The sequence below is a fragment of the Argiope bruennichi genome, chromosome X2 (genome assembly GCF_947563725.1).
Source record: "Argiope bruennichi chromosome X2, qqArgBrue1.1, whole genome shotgun sequence".
NCBI classification, from domain to species: domain Eukaryota; kingdom Metazoa; phylum Arthropoda; class Arachnida; order Araneae; family Araneidae; genus Argiope; species Argiope bruennichi.
The window spans coordinates 37,402,210-37,423,794 of record NC_079163.1 but is presented as its reverse complement, the minus strand read 5'-3'; the positions used below and the strand labels follow the sequence as shown (position 1 = coordinate 37,423,794).

Sequence of the window (21,585 nt, the reverse complement as noted above, 5' to 3'; positions counted from 1 at the left end):
GATAAAACTCTGCTCTGGCCAGTCATGAGCTTTCCTTTTACATCTGATCCTAGAAGCACTTGTACAGATTGTGACTCCTCCCCTACATGTGATAACCTGATCTTCATTTCATGAAGTTATGAAATCCAAGAACTTGGAGTGACTGTTGCAATGTTGTCGCATATAGATGTCAGATCTAATGCTTCCAGGTTACATGTAGCACTATTGTCTTGATTTCTTAATTTTATCTTATAGCAGTTATGTTCACACTTGTCAGATTTAATCGCTCCAAACAATGAGTGCATCAAATTTTCTTTTCTGAGTGGGATATATCCCATTTTTTCAACTACATTCTTTTTAATAAATAAATCTTTTGTGACCCAGAATCTAGAATTGCCCTAACTGGGATTTCTTTGTTACCACACGCCATTTTTAATTTCAACGTTTGGAGGAACACCCTGGGACTGGAAATGTTGTTGGCTATATTAACTTCAACATTTGGACTCTTATTCTCACTTCTGTATGAATCTTGATTCTTAGCTTCTAGAGACTCACATATAAGTGGGACATGCTTTTCCACACATATTACACATCTTAAAAATACCTTACAAAAACGAGATGTATGCTTTGGTGTTAAGCAAGCAAAACAACATTGCTTCTCTCTTAAAATGTTATGCCTGTCAGCCAAACTCATCTTCTGAGCTTGAAAACAGTCTGGGCTCGAGTGTTTCCCAGTACAGAAAACACATTCTTTCTTCACTTCTTTTGAAGCTGTAGTTAATAAATTGGCAGCTGTAGGTACATCTTTCATTGGAAAATCTCTTACTTTTGTCTTAAATGATTGGCGATTTTCATTTGCACCCAAGCTAAAACTAGTCATAGCCAAATTAATTCTTTCTTCGCCCACCGTTTCTTCTTTAAGAAAAGTCATTAAATTGGTTAAACGTTCTTTAGCATCAGTTGAGGCTACTGAAGAAGTACTTCTATTCCATGCTTTCAAAAAGCCCTCTTGAAAACAAGACTCCACCATGGGGTAAAGAATTGAAGTGCATTTATCAGTAGTCACTCCTAAAGTCTCTAAGGCTCTCAGATAGGATTCGAGTTTATCATACAGGGATGTCATCGAAATTTTATCATGTTTCTGAACCGAAATTATCAGCTTTAATAATTCCCGAACATAAACCTCTACTAATAGTTCATCTCTAACAAATCGCGCTTTTAAACTTTCAACTGCTTTGGCATAAATGGCTGCTGTTGCCGGGAAGCTTTTTACTACTTCTCCGGGCTCGTGATCCATTTACAGTACCTTGCACAAGATATTGAAATTTGTTCTCAGGCTTGATTACATCAGCGTCATGAATATGTTGAAATTGGCTCCAAAATTGTAGCTAATCTTTAATATTTCTATTAAGCTGCCTAAATCAGCGATTCTCAACCTGTGGGGCACGCCCCCCTAGGGGGGCGCGAGCACACTAGGAGGGGGCGCAGGAATATCCAAGAGAAAATATTATTTAAAAAAATTGATTAACTGACTGAAAGGATAGCTCACATACACATAGAAAACAAAATACATTTCGACGTATTTAATAAATTATCAAAGTAAAACAACTTACTAAATCATAACTTACTTAATCAAAACATACTAAATTAAAAGCAAATTTAATAATTGTTAGAGACTTCCTTGGGCCTGTCTTGCAGAGCAAAGTTTTTCGAAGGAAGGCTTAATATTAGAAATAGCCACTCTCAGTTCTGTTTCTATATTTTGACTTCAAAGAAGCCACAGCAGAAAATCCAGTTTCACAAAGGTAGGATGTTGAATGGTTATAGGATGTGAAATGTCCTTGTTTTTAGTGCAGAAAAATCATCCTTACTCCTGCCCAAAATTCAAATAGTGATTTATTACTAAATTGTCTTTTAGTTTCGCCACTTTTCGTGAATTCTATGAATTTTTCTTCCTCATCAATTGAGAGTCTTTTGGAAGTCTTATGAAATGGGTCCCTAATCCACTCGTAACTTGTGATCAGTTTGTCGTCAGCATGAAAATACTTCTTAAGTTTGTCAGCATGGTTAAATGACTTTCAATGGTTTCAAAACAACTTTTACATGTTCTTCTTCAGCCTTATCAGTTTTAGTACAATCATCCACATTTGCAAACATTGTTAGATTTTTTGCTTTAAATTTCTGCTCTACAATTTCAATTTTCTATAAAAAGCATTAACTTTATCACTCGTATCCAACATATGTGTATTTGCACCTTGGAGTTGAAGATAATTAATTTCTCCAATATGTCAACCAAGTACCTCAATTTCATCACAAATAAACTATCGCGAAAATTCTCGACCTCCTGTCTGTTTTCTTATTCTAGGAAAAGGGCAATTTCTTCTTTTAACGAATTCATAAACACGTTGAAAAAATTTCCCACGTCCTGACCATCTTACCTCGCAATAAAATAGTAACGCTGAATGTACTGAACCCATGTCTTTACAAAGTGCTGGAAAGATTCTTGATCTCAGGGGTCTCATTTTTATATAATTTACTACGGTTACAACCGTAGTTAACACAATATTCAAACCAGGACTCATTTCTTTCGAAGCCAAAGCTTCTCTGTGGATCATGCAATGTGTGCATTAAGGCGATTTTTTGTTTTACAAGCGTTTGTATACCTTGGAATCTTCCGGACATTGAACGAGCACCATCGGTGAATATTCCGACGCATTTTTTCCATTCTATGTTAGTAGTATAGTCTGCACGATTTCGCTTCACATCACATTAAAACACAACATGAAGTCATCTCAGCGGGGACAAAAACAGAGAGCCGATAAAACACCGCGCGAAACGACTTCAATCAGAGCAAGAACAGAAAGCACTGCGGAGAAAACGAGTCGACAGGTTTACATTGCAAAGCAGAGAGGTGAAACAAGCCACAACCTGGAAAGCGATGAACGTCAAGGGCAGAGCGCCAAACGAATCCAACCCGGAAAATCTCTCGCGCCATGCAGGAAAGCCCATAATGACAAGCGAGGATCACGAAATCGTGCTAATGAAAACAGATGCGTACCTTGCGAAGCCGAAATGCTCGAAGTCACTGTGTCAAGCTTTAAAATGCGAAATGTAAAAGGAGTGAGTCGAAGGAAAATTAGTGAAGCTTTGTCCGCACTTCCAAGGCCGCCATGAGGCATGCGGATCTGACCTTCGTTTTTTTTATTATATAACCACTTAACAGTTTTTATTATATCATTTTGTATCCAAAATTAGTGCATTTTTACTTGCACTTTTGTATTTAAATTGAATTTTTATTAATCAGAATCAGCAATCATGAGTACTATTTTAAAAAGTATGCAAAAGGCTTTTTAATAGCTAACACCATAGTTTGGCGCAGCATGGTCAAATGATGGTTCTTGCGCCACTAGACCAAACTCAAATTCAAATGAATGGCAAAAGGTATTTTTAATGAACATTGCTTTTTACAAATATGCATTGCGACTTTATTTAGATGACAATGTACAAGAAACATTTCTAAGAAATATAACTGTTAAGTGGTTAACAGAGGTTTCACAGAACCATATGCAAAAAACGATTTGAATATGATTTGACCTAATCCTCTAAAAATGTTAGGCATAGAAAAACAAATAAGACTAGGTAATGCAAAGCAGCAACTAACTGATTAGTCTTTACGTCTTTCATGTCTTTGATTTCACAAGAAATTAGAAAAAGTTGTATTGGTAGTTGACTAAAGTCCCCCGCCCTCCCGAGACGTTTGAGGTGAGATTTGAATACCGACATACGTAGACATAGTTGACAAAAACTCGCGTGCTCTAGGCTACGTCGAGAAAGAAAAAAAAAACAAAACCTATGACACATATACATAGTAGACAAACGTACGGGTTCTTTAGCCAACGCCGAATAAAAAAAAAACTATGACCTGAGGGAATTAAGGAAACGGAAGACATGAAAGACAAAAATGCATACTAAAAATGAGCACAAATCAGTTAATTATTAGACATATCGACAAACTTTTCACAGTACATAAGATAGATTTTTTTTTCGTCCTTCCACCGAATTGAACATTTTAAGTTTTACGAAGAGAAAATATGAAACAAAAGCATTAAAAAACAACAAACAAGATGAAGACATGTATTAATGAAAGAAATATTTTTTTTAACTGTTCAATCCGGGGAGAGGGTTTTTTGAAAGTTTTAATAATTAAGAGAATATTAAAGTCGAATATACAAACACATATACGATTTAAAAAAAAAAAGCAGCCACTGAAAGCAAAGCATAGGAGTAGGGAGATAATAATATATTATAGTAGAAATATGTATACAAATTGAGTTAAAATTACCCCCCCCCCCATATTGAAAACAATATTAAATATCTTTGTGACCATAAGACAATGTATGTATGCCATCTTCACAAACAAATTTCTTATCGTAATAAGCAGTAAAAGACACTTTATTTTGAACGACAGTTTCCAAAATATGTTTTTTTGAAAGAATGCAATACTACATATGTCGTAGTTTTGATTCTTCCATCAAAACGGATTTATAGGTCATATGCGTGATGTTAGCCAGTGTACTTGATCGAACGCCTTTTGCTGCCTTTTTGCATTCATTCCCGCCATACAGCACGGAATACATTTTAGGTTTTATGCCAATAAATTCGCGAATGGGTCGACAAATTTCGTTTTTCAATGTTCCAAGTTTCTCCCGATTTGTTTCATCAAACAAAAAGTGATCTGCAGGAAAATTACTTAAATCCAAAACATGAGCAAAATGCTTTCGAAGGTCAAAATATACATCATTAGTATGTATATGCAAGTACAATGAATCCGTATCCATGTATAATAAATCACATGAACTCTTGTAAAAGGATTTAAAATGAGTATAATATAGATCGTACATCCTAAGTTTGGACAACTCCAAAACACAGAAACCGATGTATATTGGTTTATCCAAATACAAATTTGGCTTGCGCATTTTAAATAACGTGAAATTCTCGTTAATGGGTTCAAAATAATCCAAACTGGGGCTGGAAAGAAGCCTTTGATTCGTGTCCCGTGTTAGAGCTCCACGCACATTAATTCTCTTCCGAACATTTTGCATTGTTTTACCGAAAAATGCGTTATTTAATTTCTTAAAGAATAATTTTTCTGTCACTGCACTACTTTCGTTACGTTTTTGGTTATTGAAATCTATATATTCCCTTAACCATGGTTTTTGGGAGAAAACCAGAATCCGGTGGATTTTACTTAACACCAAACCCTGTTGAATGTAAAAACTTAAATTTAAATAATGCACAACATAATTTTTTTTATTAAAAAAATTAGGCGTGAGCTTTTTTGCAGGTAAAGTGTTTTTTAACTGGTATTGATCGCATAAGCGTTTAGAATAAGGCGAAAGCAGATCGTAGGTAATATTTAAATGCTCTGGTGCCATGGGCAAATCATTGTGTTCGTGGAGAGAAGTAGGAGTTTCCAAATCAACCTCAAGTATGTAGCCTTGAGGCGAATCAGGTGTTGCTCCGAATATATCAAAGCTTTGGATTTCATCGGGTGTCATCCAAGAAAAATTGGCGTATGGTAACGGCATACTCATGGCAAAACCATAGAGATTAACACAGTCTAAAGCTAAAATATAGCTATGATTAACAGAGCTATCGTAACTATCAGACATGTATGGGTTATTAGCCTTTGCATATCGTTTCCCCACCAAGCAAATTCCACTTCTCATCTGGTTTTCGAAAAATAAATAATCATTAACTTTAGAAAGCAACTGTAGCTCTATTTTACATTTTTTGAGCCCAGCATCAAATGTAAGTTCGCTAAGTGATATATAGTGAACAGGATCGAGTCCGTAGTGATTTAAACTTAATTTTCGAAAGTTAGTAAAAATTTCTGAGAGCAAAACGCAATCACTTAACTGGTATAATTTCAAATAGTCTTCAAATCTAGCACAGCCAAAGGTATTGTATACTAATTTAGCATGCGAATAATCATCGTCACTGATATGTTTTTGAGTGAGCACATTAAAAAATTTATTCTTTGAAGGAAAAGTTTTAGCATCCAGTTTTGAAATATCATCCAAAAAAGAGTAGGGGAAAACACCTTTGCGTTTAAGCAAATTACGGTTGTCATCATCTGCAAAAAATGCGTCAAAAATTTTAAAGTAATGTTTCGAAATGTTTAAATTATGAACTAAAGCGTCCAACGAAGCGTCTAAGAATTGATAGGAGTCAAGAAATTTCAAGTGGTCGAGAGTAAACATAGTAAATCTTTCCATGTTTATTGGTATGATATTAATGTCTCTGGCGATATTCATTGGCATGTTTTTTAACAATAAGTGTGTGTCATAATTACGCGAATTATGAATGACAACAGGAATGAAAAAAGTTTTTTTGTGTAACAAGTTGCAAAGCTGATGAGAAAATCCAATGACATGGTTAAAATTATGAGAATGATGTCGCACTCGAATGGAATTTTCGTCAAAAAATTCACGGCAAAACACGCATCGATATTCACTGTAAGAAGTGGTATCATTTACTTCAATTTTACTGACTCGCTTCATATCATCAATAAGTTTGCTAGTAATTGCCATGAGCTCAGAAAAAAATTTCTCAATTACTTTTTCTCCAGCATAATAGGAATGATATATTAAATCATTTTCATTAGCCACGATTATAAAAGCATAGCTTACAGGAATATGTTTTTCGATAGGCGATGTGAAAGATCTATTCGAATCAGGGCGGGTGGTTGATATTTTCGATAACAAGCATTCAAAGTCAGCATATACCACAGAGCGATGCTCCACACATTTGTTGAAGTGGTTAAATTTTAAAGACAAATCGGAAGGCATTGATAACCGTTGCGGTTTGTTGTGTAAGCAGAGCTGTTGATGCAACTCTAAAGTTGTTTTTCGGGTGAAGCCGCTTAAGCAATTGACACAGAAATGATTTTCGTTTGTTTTCTGTCGCAACAATTTATTGAAATTTCTAATAGGAAAATAGTGATCGTCATAGAAGAATAAGTTGACTTCGCGCTGATTTGGTTTGCCAATATACATTGGATACACGAGATTGTCAGCATAGCCGAATATGTTAACTCTAAGATTGTTAGCCTTTTCGAAAGGTTTCACATTTGAAAGTGTTACAGGGAAATTTAACATTGAGTAATTTATCGAATTCAGAAATGGTTTGTATTTCGATACTCTGTGAGCGTTTGCACGCTGGGGAAAAAGCGTAGCTAAAATGGCGTAAAGGAAACATTGATTATTAGAGCAATGCAGATTCAGTAATGCGCGTTTGTTTTTTAGATTCGGAGGGAGTTTCGCATTTGAACATCCTCCTGCTATTTCCCGAAAGTTACCCTCATGAACGTCGAGGAATTCCACCTCATTCAAAACCCAACCACTACCGTTGTGGATGAAGGCATCTATTGAATTCTGAATTTTGGCAAACGCTCGATCGATGTGCGGTATGATTTCTGAAACCTCCAAAAGTCTAGCTGCATCGCCGCAGAAATAAAAACTTTGCTCCAATATGTCCTCATCAACAATTTTTTGGAAAATTATGCTGAAGCATAATATAAATCGCAATCGTAAGACAGGTACTTCGGCTCTGCTCAAAAGATCATGAAGAGCGGTGCGACTCCTATCGAAAATGCTCTCCAAATCAGAGGAATGAATTTCTGCTCGCCAACTTTGCACTGCACCGCGAAACGATGAATTAAATCTTGTAAAGATCATTGTGTTTGTTTCCGTAAGTTAGAAAAAATTTAAACGTGCACACTTTTTTGAAAGTTAAGCCGACTTAGGAATCGGGGGAAAGTTTGGATATCTCCCTACTCCTACGTAAAAAATTTACATTGACTTTAGGTGTTCCTGAATGTGTGCTATCCCTTCTAGAAGAACAGGGATTTGATCAACATGGAAGTTGAAGCGATTCTTCACTTCTCCTTTCTTGTTTGTTTTTATGAAGCCAAGATACAATGCCTTCTTAAAATCCTTGAGCTCTAGGCATACTCCTTTGCCTATATATACGGAATAGGGAGTTGTTATTTTACTCGACGTGGTTTCATTTTCCTTTGACAAATCAACATGGAATTTTCTTTTTTTAGCACTGGAGGAATCAAAGCTTTCTGGAAAATTTTAAAACGAAAACTAATGAAGCAAGTAGAGAGAAAGCTCTGAACGAAATGTATCTAAGTAGAGGAAGAAAAATACAAATGCCACTCTCCATTTTCCATTGCTGTAGATATCAGTATAATCCAAAAAGCAGAGAAGGCACAGGCACACACTTCAGGAACGGACTAGACAAATGTTGAAGACTCAGACTTCAACTTGACATTTTATACTCGAAATGAAGGACAAATTTTTAAAAACAAAGTTATTTATGCAAATCTGACTGGGCATTTATTCTAAAACAACACTTATGTTAGACAGAAAAAATAGCAAGGGGCCTGTACGTTTAACCTGTAAGGTCAAATTAAAGAAAAACATCTCTCAGATGTCATATTGCGCAACAGCATTGCAACATGCATAATGAAGACACGAGTCGAAAGAAAACAGACGCAATTTTTACAGGAAAACAATTTTTTTTTATTCAAGGGGTTGTGTCAATATTATTACATAGAGTGTTACAATCATTTTTATGCTTACAATACATGAAAGTTATCATTGTAACAATTCTTGGACATTGCATTCTCATTGTTACAGAACAATATTTTTACGCAGAGTGTTACAATCAGTTTTCTTGCTTACAATACAATACATGGAAGTTGTCTTTTACATTGTCAACATGATATACACTTTGTTACAGAATATTCATTTTGCACATTTAGTTACTGTATTTGAGTCGTGATGTGACGATGCCAGTTCCATATTATGCTGTACAATCAAATACTTGTTTGTAGACTGCAGGATTGTGCAGCTCACACACAGTTTCAGAATTGTTCAAAATCTTAAAATAGGCTAGTTTCATTTTGCACTCGGAATCCACTGTGTTCATTGAACAGGAAGTGGCAGCTTCTACACAGGAGATCATATTTTCGTGCAGAGAATCGGCGAAACAATGGATTACATAAGCGTTGGAAGTGCTAGTACGCTTTAGGTACATGAAACCGTATCTAGGTTCAGGATTCATTGCTTTTTGGTCACTTACTGAAAGCAGTAATGAGAGTTCCACAGTTTGTGTTGGCCCTTTTTATACATTCTGCATCAGCAGCGACCCTCACACATGTTGCAATTAGAATACAAAAGATGATTATAAGAGGGGGAGGGGGATGTTGAAACGTGCTCAAACACGTTTATGTCGGTATTCATAGGTGTGGCACGTTTGATTAGAGTATGGCGTAAAACAACACTTTTGTAGACGAAAATTGGTTGCTACAAATCTTTTAATAAATTTTTCGTTAAACGCAACGTTATTCGAATCTAGTGGTGATAAAGTCTGCTTTCTTGCAAATTTGTACAAGAAATGTAGACAAAAATGACCGCAGGTAAACGATGCAACGCTTTGGTAGCGGCATTTGTTCCGCACCAGATTCTGAGAATTTTGTTTGATGAAGCGTAAAATCTTAGGCGTTTTTGGAATTGAAGCGAAACTACAAAAGTAAAAACAAGTGTTTTCTCTAAAGGCTATCGCAACCCAATGACTTCCGGGTTTTGTTTTAGGATCTAAGTTTACAATAAAACAGGAATAGCCCTTTAGTGTATTAGGCAATTCATCAGAAGCATATACACCTCCAAATATCGATCGAAGAATGGAATCGCTACATGCAAGATTACATAGACTTTGGGAATCCATTTTAAAAATCAGTCAAAACGTTGCGACTTTTGTCAATCTCTATAACATTTCGGTACTCCGCATACGCTATTAAATTAACTGTTTCGGTCAGCGCCTTACTAAAACGAATATCCAAAGCCAGATTTGAATTTCGCAAGATCGAATCATGAATTCCGTCTGCACTGAGATCTGGCGTTAAATCTATGGCAAACAACGTATATCCGTCCTTATATTCGCTATAACTAATATTAATATCTTGATCTTTATGATATCGGCCTAAGTCAGTAAAGAGGCTCATATAACATCTGCTGTAACTGTTAGAGGTATCGAATTTCGGTTGATAGGGTTTTGATGGAATCATGCGATTTCCGTCTAATATGCAGAGGTAAGATAAATCATAATGCTTAAAATTGAATGGATTTTTTGAAAAATCACCGTTATATGCAGTATTAGATACCATACCCATGATTAGTCGCGTTGGTACCTGTCCAATGAATGCGTTAGGAATAGTTATAGATTGCATTCCTGAAGAAAGCGCGAATGATTTCACTTCTGTTCTGCGAATGGGCATCTTAATAGCACCTCTAGAAAGTGCGGTCTCGTGCGCTATTAAAATTGAAGGAGCGACCTTCACTTTCCTGACAAATAAGGACGCATGTTGTATAACTATTTTAAAATCTTGCGTTGCTGACATAAGAGTGAAGGCATCTTTATTTCTTTCTAATTTAATTCGAAGATTCACAGAATTGATTAGAAATTTACTTTGATTGCCTAGATCGAAATGTAGCGCTCCTATCATGTCTATTAGTTTACTATCTTTGCAAATGTTAGATCTAGTTTTGAAGCTCTCCCCTCCTGCCAAAATGTCAATTGAGTCCATTTTGCCTGGGGTGTCCCTGAAGAAAAGACCCGCTGTTAATAACGATTCCTGAACTGCTTTTGGGGACAGCAAGACATCAAACATACATCTGTATGCATAATTCGCTTGCGAGGACACTTGCTTATCATTTAATGTCACAGAGCATTCCGAAAATAAAGTATTCAGCAGGTAATTGATCGGAGCGACTTGGTCAGGAGCTGCAATATTTGATCCACTTTTTTTCGTAATTTTCACTTGTAAATGAAGAAGTGTATGAGCTAAATCTAGGTAACTGTCTCCGACGCCAGAGCAAAAAAATTCTATTGGTGTTTTATCACTCAGAGATGCAACAGGAAAAATTTCGGTAAACGAACTTTCGTCGGTTGACAATTGTACAGGATTGACGGTAAACAAATCATAGGCATTAGATACGCAGGCGCACGCTCTCGAATCCATTTTACGAGAATATGTCTGTGCCGTTTCGGATTTCTTTCGGCCTCGCTTGGCACGCGGCAAATGATTCTTATTATAAGATTTCTTTCTTTTTATACCCGAACCACTTTGAAGTTTATGGAGAATGTCATCTTTTATCTTTTTTGAAGTTTCTTTCAATCTCGTTCTCGCCGAATCTTTCAGTGATGTTCCCGACACAACATCTGACATTACTTTTGAACCGGTACTCAGAATATGTTTTCCTAAATATTTCCCTGCTCTCATTGCAATGGGAGTAATCATTCGGAATAAATTTGAAAACATTCCATATCCTCTTTGATGGCTGACTCCTTGAAAATATGAACCGCCGTTCTGCAACTGCGAACAGTAATAGTCCTGACAAGCTCTGTGGTCCAAATGCATCTTTCTCTTACGCAGTCAGAACCGAAATGATGTCGCGCATAATCAGTTATAGTTTTATACTGTTCTTCGTCGGAAAGAAAGAACCAAGAGTGATTTTCCGCTAGTAAAAATAATACCGTCTCCCGAACTGCTTTTTAATTCGACTTCAATACAGTCAATATAATTTTGACGCAGAGGAAAATACAGAGGCCTTTGATAATTAATAACAATTTGGTCTTGTTTGGTTGACATCACAGGAATAATGCGGAGTAAAGGTGCAATAGTATCCCCTACGAAATGAGATTCTATAATATCTGTATAGACATAAATTTCTGTGATTCCTCCGTCTAATTCCAGTGGATAATCCGAGATATGAGTGCCACCGTATAATGTTGAATTTTTAAACCCTAGTAAATTTTGGAGCCCATTCTGTAGGGTTATAGTAGATGTATCGGGTATATGAACTTTCACTTTATTATTTGCTAACAGATTAAAGGCTAGATGTTTAAAAGAACTAAATAACTGCTCTGCATTCTTATAAAATCCAACTTCTAGTTCCAAATGCTCTGTTTTTCTCACTTTCTCCGGAACCGTCGGTTTATCTGTAATGCTTACGCGAAAATATTCGTTCAATGGAGGTCTGTCGACTTATTGCAACACATGCATTGATTTCCCCGTTAGCACAATATCCTTTGTCAAACTTAGCATACGCATAAAAATGGGTGCATATAATAATATGAATTCGAGTTCGACGTTCTTTTGGACTGTTATTTCGACTTTATTTTCTTTCAAGTCAAATATAAAATCTGCCGCTCCTCCGATCCCTGTCTGCATAAGATTAAAGTTTATATGCTGCAACAGTTCATGGTGCATGTTTTCCATATCGGTATATTTGTGGTTAAACCGAGTGGTGCGTATTATAAAATGTCTTTTTAGATTTCTTGCAATAATTTTCAAGAAATTATCCTTGTTCGTCTTTGATGGTTTTCGGAAAACAAAACTCTCCGATGCTTTTATAATTCTATCTTCTCTAGGTAAATTAAGCATGGTTAATAACCTAGGGGCATTCGTTGCTGTTAAATGTAACTCGTAATTGGGGGCAATATGAACATTAATGTTCTTGCGATCCAATGCAAAGGTGACATAGTGTCCACATTGCTCTTCTATACTTTGATTAATTCTCTCGATAACATCTTCTTCTGCTGTTCCTTGTTCTATTTTCACTCTGATATCATATTCTACATAATCCTTTTCGACAATTTTTGTTTCTTCATATGTTATGGAATATTTATTATTGTGGTTGCCGATGTTGAACCAGGTTCGCGGAATAAATATCTCTGATAAACCAACTTCCCATGCGCCTATCAATATTATCGGGCGAGCTAGTTTCGTCCTGAATGATGCTTGCGTATTTTTTGGAAAAAATTGAGTGCTTTAATTGCTAGGTAAAGTGATGTAAAAATCATTTACTTCATCCATGCTTTCTTAACCCACGAATTGAAGCGCGCATCGAAGCCCTGCCACTTTACGTAGTACTCTTTATTCCTGCCTCTGCCTTTTGTTTTGAGCACTTTTTCTATGCGCCAGTAATCATCAGAGCGTTTAGAGATTTTCTGGAGTTCCTCTACATAGAATCGTTCTTTTATAGCTTCTGATTTCAGGTCTTGCAGCTCAAATGTAGTTGGATGAGAGGAATATACTTTGGATACTCTAAAGGCCTCATCACTCCATCCTGGTAAATATCCTCGTCGAAAAGTTTTGTTCGCTTTAGATATTCTAACTAAATCTCCCTTATTTAGAATCAATTTCGCGTTCTTTCCGATAAAACCATATATTTTTTTGAAAATTTGAGGTTCTAATTCTGGCGTCACTTTCGAGGGTGCCATACCAATAGTGCGATGCTCAGCGTCATTATACGATTTTACAAGCAAATGTAAGATATCCACATACTTATAAGAATTTCTGTATGTGAACACTCTAAACATTTTGTTTTTTAATGTTCTGTTAAACCTCTCAATGACGCTAGCCTTATGGTCGCCTTCGGCAGAATAGTGATTGATACTATGCCTCTGAAATAAAGATTTCACTTGATAATTGTAAAATTCACTGCCTTTATCAGTTTGAATGTTTTTAGGTTTTACCTGTTGAAACAAGTTTTCAAATGCATTTTTTACGGCTTCTGCATTCTTCTGCTTCAGAGGAACCACTCTCGCGTATTTTGAAAATACGTCGATTATGGTGAGTAAGTACCGAAACCCGTTGTTATGCTTTCCCAAATGTTTTAAGTCCACAAGATCACACTGCCATAACTCATTTATCCCATATGAAAGCGTTGCTCTTCGAGGAAATTTGTATCGAACGCCTTTATGAAGGGAATACGGGTCTTGTGATGATAAAAACTGTTTTGTTTTTTTATATGGTACTTTTGTGGCTTTTGATAGTTTCTTTATTCCACCAAATGATGCAGGGTTTGCAAAGTCATAATATGCAGCTTTTAATACTCTTTCCATTTCCTTTTCGCGTTCTTCTTCTTTTTTACCCGAGGCGTGTCCAGCCATTCTAGCGTATCGTCGTTATGACTTTCGCGTACGCTTGTATCACCCTCTAGGTTTTGCACTAATTTCTGATTCCCTATCCACCGAGAGGGAATTTTTATCTCGTTGATGGCTTTCCAGAACACTGAGAAACCATGAGGTTCGAGACCCTTTTTAACATTCCTCATCAAATATGAAAATAAGTCAATCACATTTGAGTACTTAACAGGCTGTTTATCAGTCATCAATTCCCCCGATTCATTCCAGGAATAGCTACGCGTTTTCAATTTCTCTACTATCGGCGGAATAAATTTCTGGAAATTTGCAGGCACAGAAAGAATGATATCGCGTACAATAGGATCTTCCGATGCATTTCTTTCCGATAATTCTAGTGATTTTTCTTTCGGAATTTCCTCTTCAATTGTCACCCGTACTGGAGGCTTAGGTTCACTCACAATATGCCGGTATTTAAGAATCAATTGACTTAACAATTTAGCTTTTGCATCATCTGAATAGCTTGATGTTTGCAAGAGGTTTTCTATTTGACTTTCAATGTCATGCAATCCTGCATCTGCTGTTTTCGAAAAATACGTTGTCGCCAATTCTTCTGGAACAACTGCCATTCGCTTTGCCATTGTAGTAGATGTTATATTCGATTCCCTATTGCTTTTCCAATAATGCCCGCTAATGCTGTCAACACTGGCGCTATTAGTAAAGGGAGAGCCCCACCTATTTGAATTATTTCTTTTCTTTTTTGTTTTAACGATAACTTTTTATTGCCGATTTTTCTAATGGCTTTTTTATATTTCCTCAGTCTCTTAACATGGACCACAAGGTTGCCTTCTAGAATATTTAAGCAAATCTCGCAGAAAAGATATAACTGACTTTTGTCAGCAGTTCGTATAATTGCTCTTTTTTGCGCTGGAGATGCAGTCAGCAGTAGTTTCAATAAATGGTAATGCTTCTTTACATTTTTCATTTTATCGGTACATATATCCAATGAATTCCATCGGTATCAGGAAACACGCTTTCTCTTAGCCGTTCGTCTTAGATTTTCGTCCGTTCTCGGGTGCAGATCCACCAACAAATAATTGAAATAACCTTGCGTGCTCTTTTTGTAGGCATCCATAAACGATGCTGCTTTGTTTCCGTAGAGTTGTCTAGCAAAGCACTGAATCTGTCCCACATCACGATTGTTTTTAAACAATATTATATACTGTGCATTCAAACTTATGTCTCGCATCACTTTATTTCGAGGAAATAGATTTTGCAAAATCAAAATCACACTGATTCTAGAATGATGCGCTGAAATAGTGAATAATTGTGAAACTTTCTCATCTAAAGAATGAAGAAAATCATCAAAAATGTACAGACATTCACTTTCAAACTTTTCGGGCAAGCCTTCTACAAATTTGATTCTTTTTTCTTTCATGAACCATTCTTGGAACGCTTTATAACACCAAATAATGTTTTTGAATTCATAATCGTAAGTTTTATGCGCGATCATTTGTCGAATTGGGGTAGTTTTTCCGGATTGGCTTGCTCCTACACACAACAGACACGAGGGATGTTTCAGTTTCATCATTGTTTACACATTTTCTGAAATTCTTTTTCTGTCAATTGTACCCCCAATATACTTGGTGTCAAATACGTTGAATTGATGCTAAAGAAGCTTCGAATATCGTGCACGATTTCGCCCTCTTTTATACACCGATGATAAAATACTTTTCTCCCTATATGTGTCGAAAGATAGCATGTGCTATTGCTAATTTCTACCTCATTTTTAATTGCCTGAATATGATTTGATATTATAAAAATTAATTCTACGATCACAAGAGAAACTAACACAATCAGAGTCACGTTCCGTCTGTTCATTTCTTAACAGATTGGATCGTTCTGAGCAAATGAAGTTTTGCACCAATAACTATCTATTTATAATATTTCCGAGTTCCCCCCCATTGGTTTGGAGAAAAGTATTACGCAAATCACTTTCACTGCTTCAAACCACTTATGCATCCAAGGCTCAATCTTGTTTCTCTTCCATGTGTAATGAAACCCGATGGCGTGCTATCTACTCGTGTCTTCTCTCTGGCGGCATGTGTTTCAGCTTTCCACTTTCGCCCCCCACGTGTCTTCTTTCTGGCGGCGTGTGTTTCAGCTTTCCACTTTCGCCTTGGGAGAAATGAATTGCGCCTTACTTTCACCGCAGCAATTAAATTTGTTATTCTATCTCAGCCCTATTTTTTTTTTTTTTTAATTCTCGCCCCCACATTTCTTTGAATGGGAATAGAACTGACAACCTTTGGAACCAAAAAAACATTATTAACTCAAATTGATTCCCGCGGTGCAATCAATTGGGCTAATAATGCTTCAATCACAGACTCATAATCAGGTGTTTTAATCATCGCTTTCTTCGTGCGGTGTTTTATCGGCTCTCTGTTTTTGTCCCCGCTGAGATGACTTCATGTTGTGTTTTAATGTGATGTGAAGCGAAATCGTGCAGACTATACTACTTATGTTTGCCTCGTTCATAAAATCATTTAAAATAGCAAATAATGCGAACGCTGATGTTTTGAGTTCTATTGGTTTGCAGAAAAGTAGTTTTTCTACTACTTACATATTATCACAAATTCGAACATAGGAATTAAATGAACATTCTTTATTACTATCTGTTGCTTCGTCAAGTTGTATTGAAAACAATTTGTCACGCAACTTCGAGAAAAGCTGACACTGTAAATCTTGAGCTATATCACCAATTCGACGAGCAACAGTATTATTTGAAAGAAGTATGGACTGTAATTGTTTTGAAAAATTATCTCCAAACATAGTTTCTACAATCTCAATGGGGTCAATTCACGGTCACGTGTCAGGTACCAAACAAACCGTTTCTGTTCAATTTTCAACCGTTCTGCGCATGTCGGAATGTCTGCCGATAACGTTGATGAAACCATTAGTAAATGTTACGCTAGCCGATCAATTATTAAAAACTTATGATTTTTTTAAGGATAATATTTTGAATTATTTTCTCCAAATTTTCGTAGTTATATAATTTTATTTCTTATATTAAAATTTTAATTAGTATTTTCAATGGAATTATTGTTTTTGCATAATTAATTAACGTCGCTTTTTAATTCGTTTGGTGCTGCTTTATGACTATGGCAGTGTTTTTGAAAAATTACATATGTTCTTTTTTTACATATTATTTAAATATTATTGAATGTTGAATCTTATAAATATAGTTCTTTTTAAAAATAAATTATTACTCTTAGATAAGTTAATATTTTAAAGCTTACTAATAAAATTATTACATTTTTTTTTCTTATATAAGGATTATTATTAATATTGAGACTTTGGTGTTTTCAGTTTGCTCAGAGGAAAGAACATGAAATTCAAATTAGTATATATTGAATAAATTATGTTTACAATTTCGATTACATCAATTATATATATAACAGTCAATAAGAAAATTCAATTTTCAGTAGTTAGTAAAGATTTCACTTATTAAATAAATCTTCAAGAAATTTATTCACTTCCACTTAAGTTTAGCATTATGGCAGTTGTTATTTTTGCAGCAGGAGTTTGTTTACTTACATTAATTAAATTTAGATAAGATTTTTTAGAAAATGCAATGTAATATTCATGTAAACATTTTAAAACCTCCTACGCATATTCAAAATTATCAAACATTTCATCAAATGTGTATAAAGTAAATTAGAAATGCTCTCACGATTTTGTTTGATTGTTTTTGTTTTCAAATCGCTTACCGATTTCTTTTTTTCGAAGAATTTTTCTAAAAAATTACTGAAACATTTACGATTAAATAAATGAACACACACTGAATGAATTCTTCAAAATCATCGAAGCATATCACCGACTTCGAAGGCTTGAAAAAATCTATACCAAAGGTACCAACCCTAGGCAGGATTGTTGAAAGGAAAATAAAAAAAAAACATTTTATCATGACAGTCACTCTTGTGTTTCGCATTAAAGCATCCATCAGAACACCAGTATTTCCTCTTTTATCACATAATAAGAAGAAAGAAAATGACTCAAAAATTATAACTTCAAATGTAAACAATAAAATCCGCTTCATACTCGGCGGAGAACGTTAATGGCAGACTAATCGACGAAAGCGGTGCGGATGAAACTTAAAAGCCATGCGCGGATAGCTCATGACATGTGACTTTTACGTCACATGAATTGACCCCTCTCATTTGCTGCTGGCAAAATAAGCTCTTCACCAATATTTTATATGAACTTTGTAAGATGCAATTAAAGCTTTTTTATTCACAGACAAAGTTTCTTTAAAAAATGATTTTTGCTTTTTATATCATTTTAATTTTAATTCGAAAAATTTTCTGGGTTTGTTGACGCCCTCACTATGAAGCTTTTCCAAATGTCGTTTAAGTTTATTAGGTTTCATGTTATCTGTGGCTAACATTTTTGAGCAAATGATACACAGGGGCCTTTCTTCTTCATTTACTTCAATACTGGTAAACCGAAAATTTAAGTATTCTTGAGAATATTACCTTGATTTTATTTTCGGAACCACGCTCTTCTGTGTACTTGTTGATGCTTGACTATTGTCTGATGCTTGCTTACTTCCACTTAAAAATTTATTCATGAGTCTGCATAAATCTGCTGCCGTGAATATTTAATATGGTGAATTGCAATTAACACGAAAACATATATAATATACACATTCACGATAGATTTGATAGCGATAAAAGGATCGACTCGAATGAGACTGGCTGGAATTGAAACTTGCGTTATCGAGCATTTTCCTTCTTCCTATGAGAAAGCATTTGCTCCGTGCATGCTGGAGACGGCATCGGTCGTGTGGATTCCCTTCCACAAATATTGCTTATTTTTTCACTTTTGTTTTGTCATGCTTCTGTTTTATTTCTTTTATTATTCGAAAAAATGTATTCTCAATTTCTAAATTTAGCTCACCCCGTCTAGGTTAACTTTCATTTACTTTCATATTCTTTTACGTTATCTCCCTGTTTGGATTTCATTTCAAATATAATATTTCAATTTTCTCCGCTTTCAAATCGCTTCATCTGTTCACCGCCCGCTTGTCCAAAATGGAAGATATGGTTTCGCGCCAACGTTGGCTCACTTTTACTCTTGTTTTGGCAGTTAGTTAAAAATAATTTAAAAACAGAATCCAAAATACTCAGTATGCATTATTGTTGTATATATTTTATTGTAAGCGGGGGGCGCGATGAAAATTATGATTGAAAACTGGACCACGAATACTGAAAGGTAGAGAAACGCTGGCCTAAATTCTAATTTTGGCAGATTTAATTTCTTTTTAGCACCAGATATAACAGTATTTTGAGACTCACCTGTAATTGACAATGTTGCTCTGATTCTCGCCAACTCCCGTTCGTATTCTCTTATTTTTCCACTTTCTTCGCATTCCAGCTGTTTTAATCTTTCCGCTTTTTCAAATTCTGTTATCATGTGGGAAGATGACATTGTTTTTGGTCAGGGAGTTTTGAAGCTCGTGTAGGCAATGAATAATTAAAGCTTGGAATAGCGTAAGGCAATGAATAAAGCATCAATGGCAATTTTCATCTTCATCTGCTTCACCTGCTTTTACAGTATTGCATTATTATTATTATGTATGCTTCTTTGAAAGCAGATGCGTTTTTAAAAGGTTGACCTGCTGTTAGAGACATAGGGTTTTTACCATAGTAATCTTACTGGGCTATAGAAGACCCCCCATGGAGTCATCTACTGCTCATACGCAGATGGTTTTCATTATATTTCGCAAACTACATATGTTGAGACATGGGGATTTCACTTAGAAGTACCGCCGGGGGTCCTCTACCACCCTCCCCCCAAATTTTGGATCCATTGCACATGCGAAGTACGGATTTTGCTTAATATTGGTCAAATCAATGTCGGATCGATACCATAGAGTTCCTATGGGTCTCGGGATGTCGATGACGTTAACTTCCGGCCAGACCGGAAGTGGTTATATCTCGGCTTCTATGCAACGTAGAGACGAGTGCGACCCATCTAAACACTCACCTCGATAAACAGAGTCCAATGACATTTTTACCGCAACTTGTGTCTCGATAGGGTCTCGAACTTTACAAATTCGAGTTGCATTGCATTTGCTCGTATCGTTGGATAATGCTCGCTGAATTGCACGTAACGATACGAGTTTCACGTTGCTACTCCAAGTGATTCGCGAAATACGGGCTCTCAAAATTGAAAGGCGAGGTTTTTGAGCTAGTTTTTGCAAAAACTCTTTTTACGACTGGCATCGATACACTTTACTCGATATCCTCTATCGAACGATACCATTTTACGTCGCTTACGTTATTAGGAGCCAAGAAACGGAAAAAGAACATGATGTTGCTTTGGTTAGGGGAGTTTGAAGCTCGAAATCGTGTAGGCAATGAATAAATCATAAATGGAGTGTCCTAAGCTTTCTCCCGATGATGCCTTGCAAAGAAAAAAAAAGAAAGAAAGGGAGCGAAAGAGCAAACAGAGCCCAGAACAAAACCTTCAATTAAACCTTTAAAGACTAAACCTTCAATCAACAGAAACGAATGATGAAAATTTAAAATTAGAAGCTGGTCAAATTAAACATGAACGTAAAATTGCTTTACAACGGGAACGAAGAAAGCGCAAACACATGCAGTGCGTTGCAGATTCTCAATCGCAACTTCAAACACAAACGTTTCCGTTTGGATTCTGAATCACAACCGTCAACTTTCAACGTAAAACGTCTCCGTTTCGATTCTGAGCTTCAAATATCGCTTTCTAGCTCTAAGCAATTCATCGAAAAAATGTTCTCACATGATAACTTGAAATTTGGGATATCAAATTTCATTATTAAATTAGTATTATATTTGTCGTGGAGATATTTTGTAACATAACAAAGTTTTCAGAAAATTTAAAAAAAGGTTCAATTGAATTCTCAATATAAAAGGAATGATTATTATAAAATATTACTTTAAAATATTTAAAATGGAGCAAATCATTACGTTCATAAGATACCGATATCACTTACAATTTTAAGCACTAAAGACAATAATAATAATAATAGTCAATTGAATACTGAAAAATACGTCCAGATCTAAAACGGCACAGCTTAGTGTTTCAAGCAAACTATCTGACGCGACTATCTTGAACAAAAGTATTAAATATTTCTGCACCTGTTTTTGATAATACTTAATATGATATCGAAAACGCATTCTTATAGATACAATTTAAAAAAAAACTCTGCATAATTTTTTAAACTTTTCAAGAGAATTTGTTGATTTCTCATTCTTATTTTTTTGCTTTTGTTTTTATTCTTCTTTTAGTTTTCGCTGGCTCACAGCCGTTACTAAAATATTTGTCACAAAGTCTGGATCATCCAAATACTCTTTGCTTTTCAAAATAATATCTTTCAGTTCAGAAATTTTTATCTTATCAGGCAGTATCTCTCCGATTTCTTCTACTACAAACAACAAGTCCTCTTTCAAGAAGTCTTTAGCTGTTTTTAAACATGTTTGTATTTAAAAACAATGTCCTATCGCGGACGTCAGAAATGTAAACAACGGTAGTAAAAAATATCGTTGCGGATCCCCAGATGAG

At 35.5% G+C, this 21,585-nt stretch overlaps 2 protein-coding genes across 2 annotated transcripts; both read right to left on the bottom strand.

Annotated features, from left to right (window-relative positions):
- Positions 1-325: 325 nt before the first annotated feature.
- LOC129959705 (uncharacterized) lies at positions 326-1,276 on the bottom strand. Its single transcript, XM_056072594.1, has one exon. The coding sequence runs from the start codon at positions 1,274-1,276 to the stop codon at positions 326-328; it is 951 nt and encodes a 316-aa protein (XP_055928569.1).
- Positions 1,277-12,915: 11,639 nt separating this feature from the next.
- LOC129959704 (uncharacterized) lies at positions 12,916-13,335 on the bottom strand. The gene has a single exon (XM_056072592.1). It carries the CDS (start codon positions 13,333-13,335, stop codon positions 12,916-12,918), a length of 420 nt encoding a protein of 139 aa, XP_055928567.1.
- Between the last annotated feature and the right edge of the window lie 8,250 nt (positions 13,336-21,585).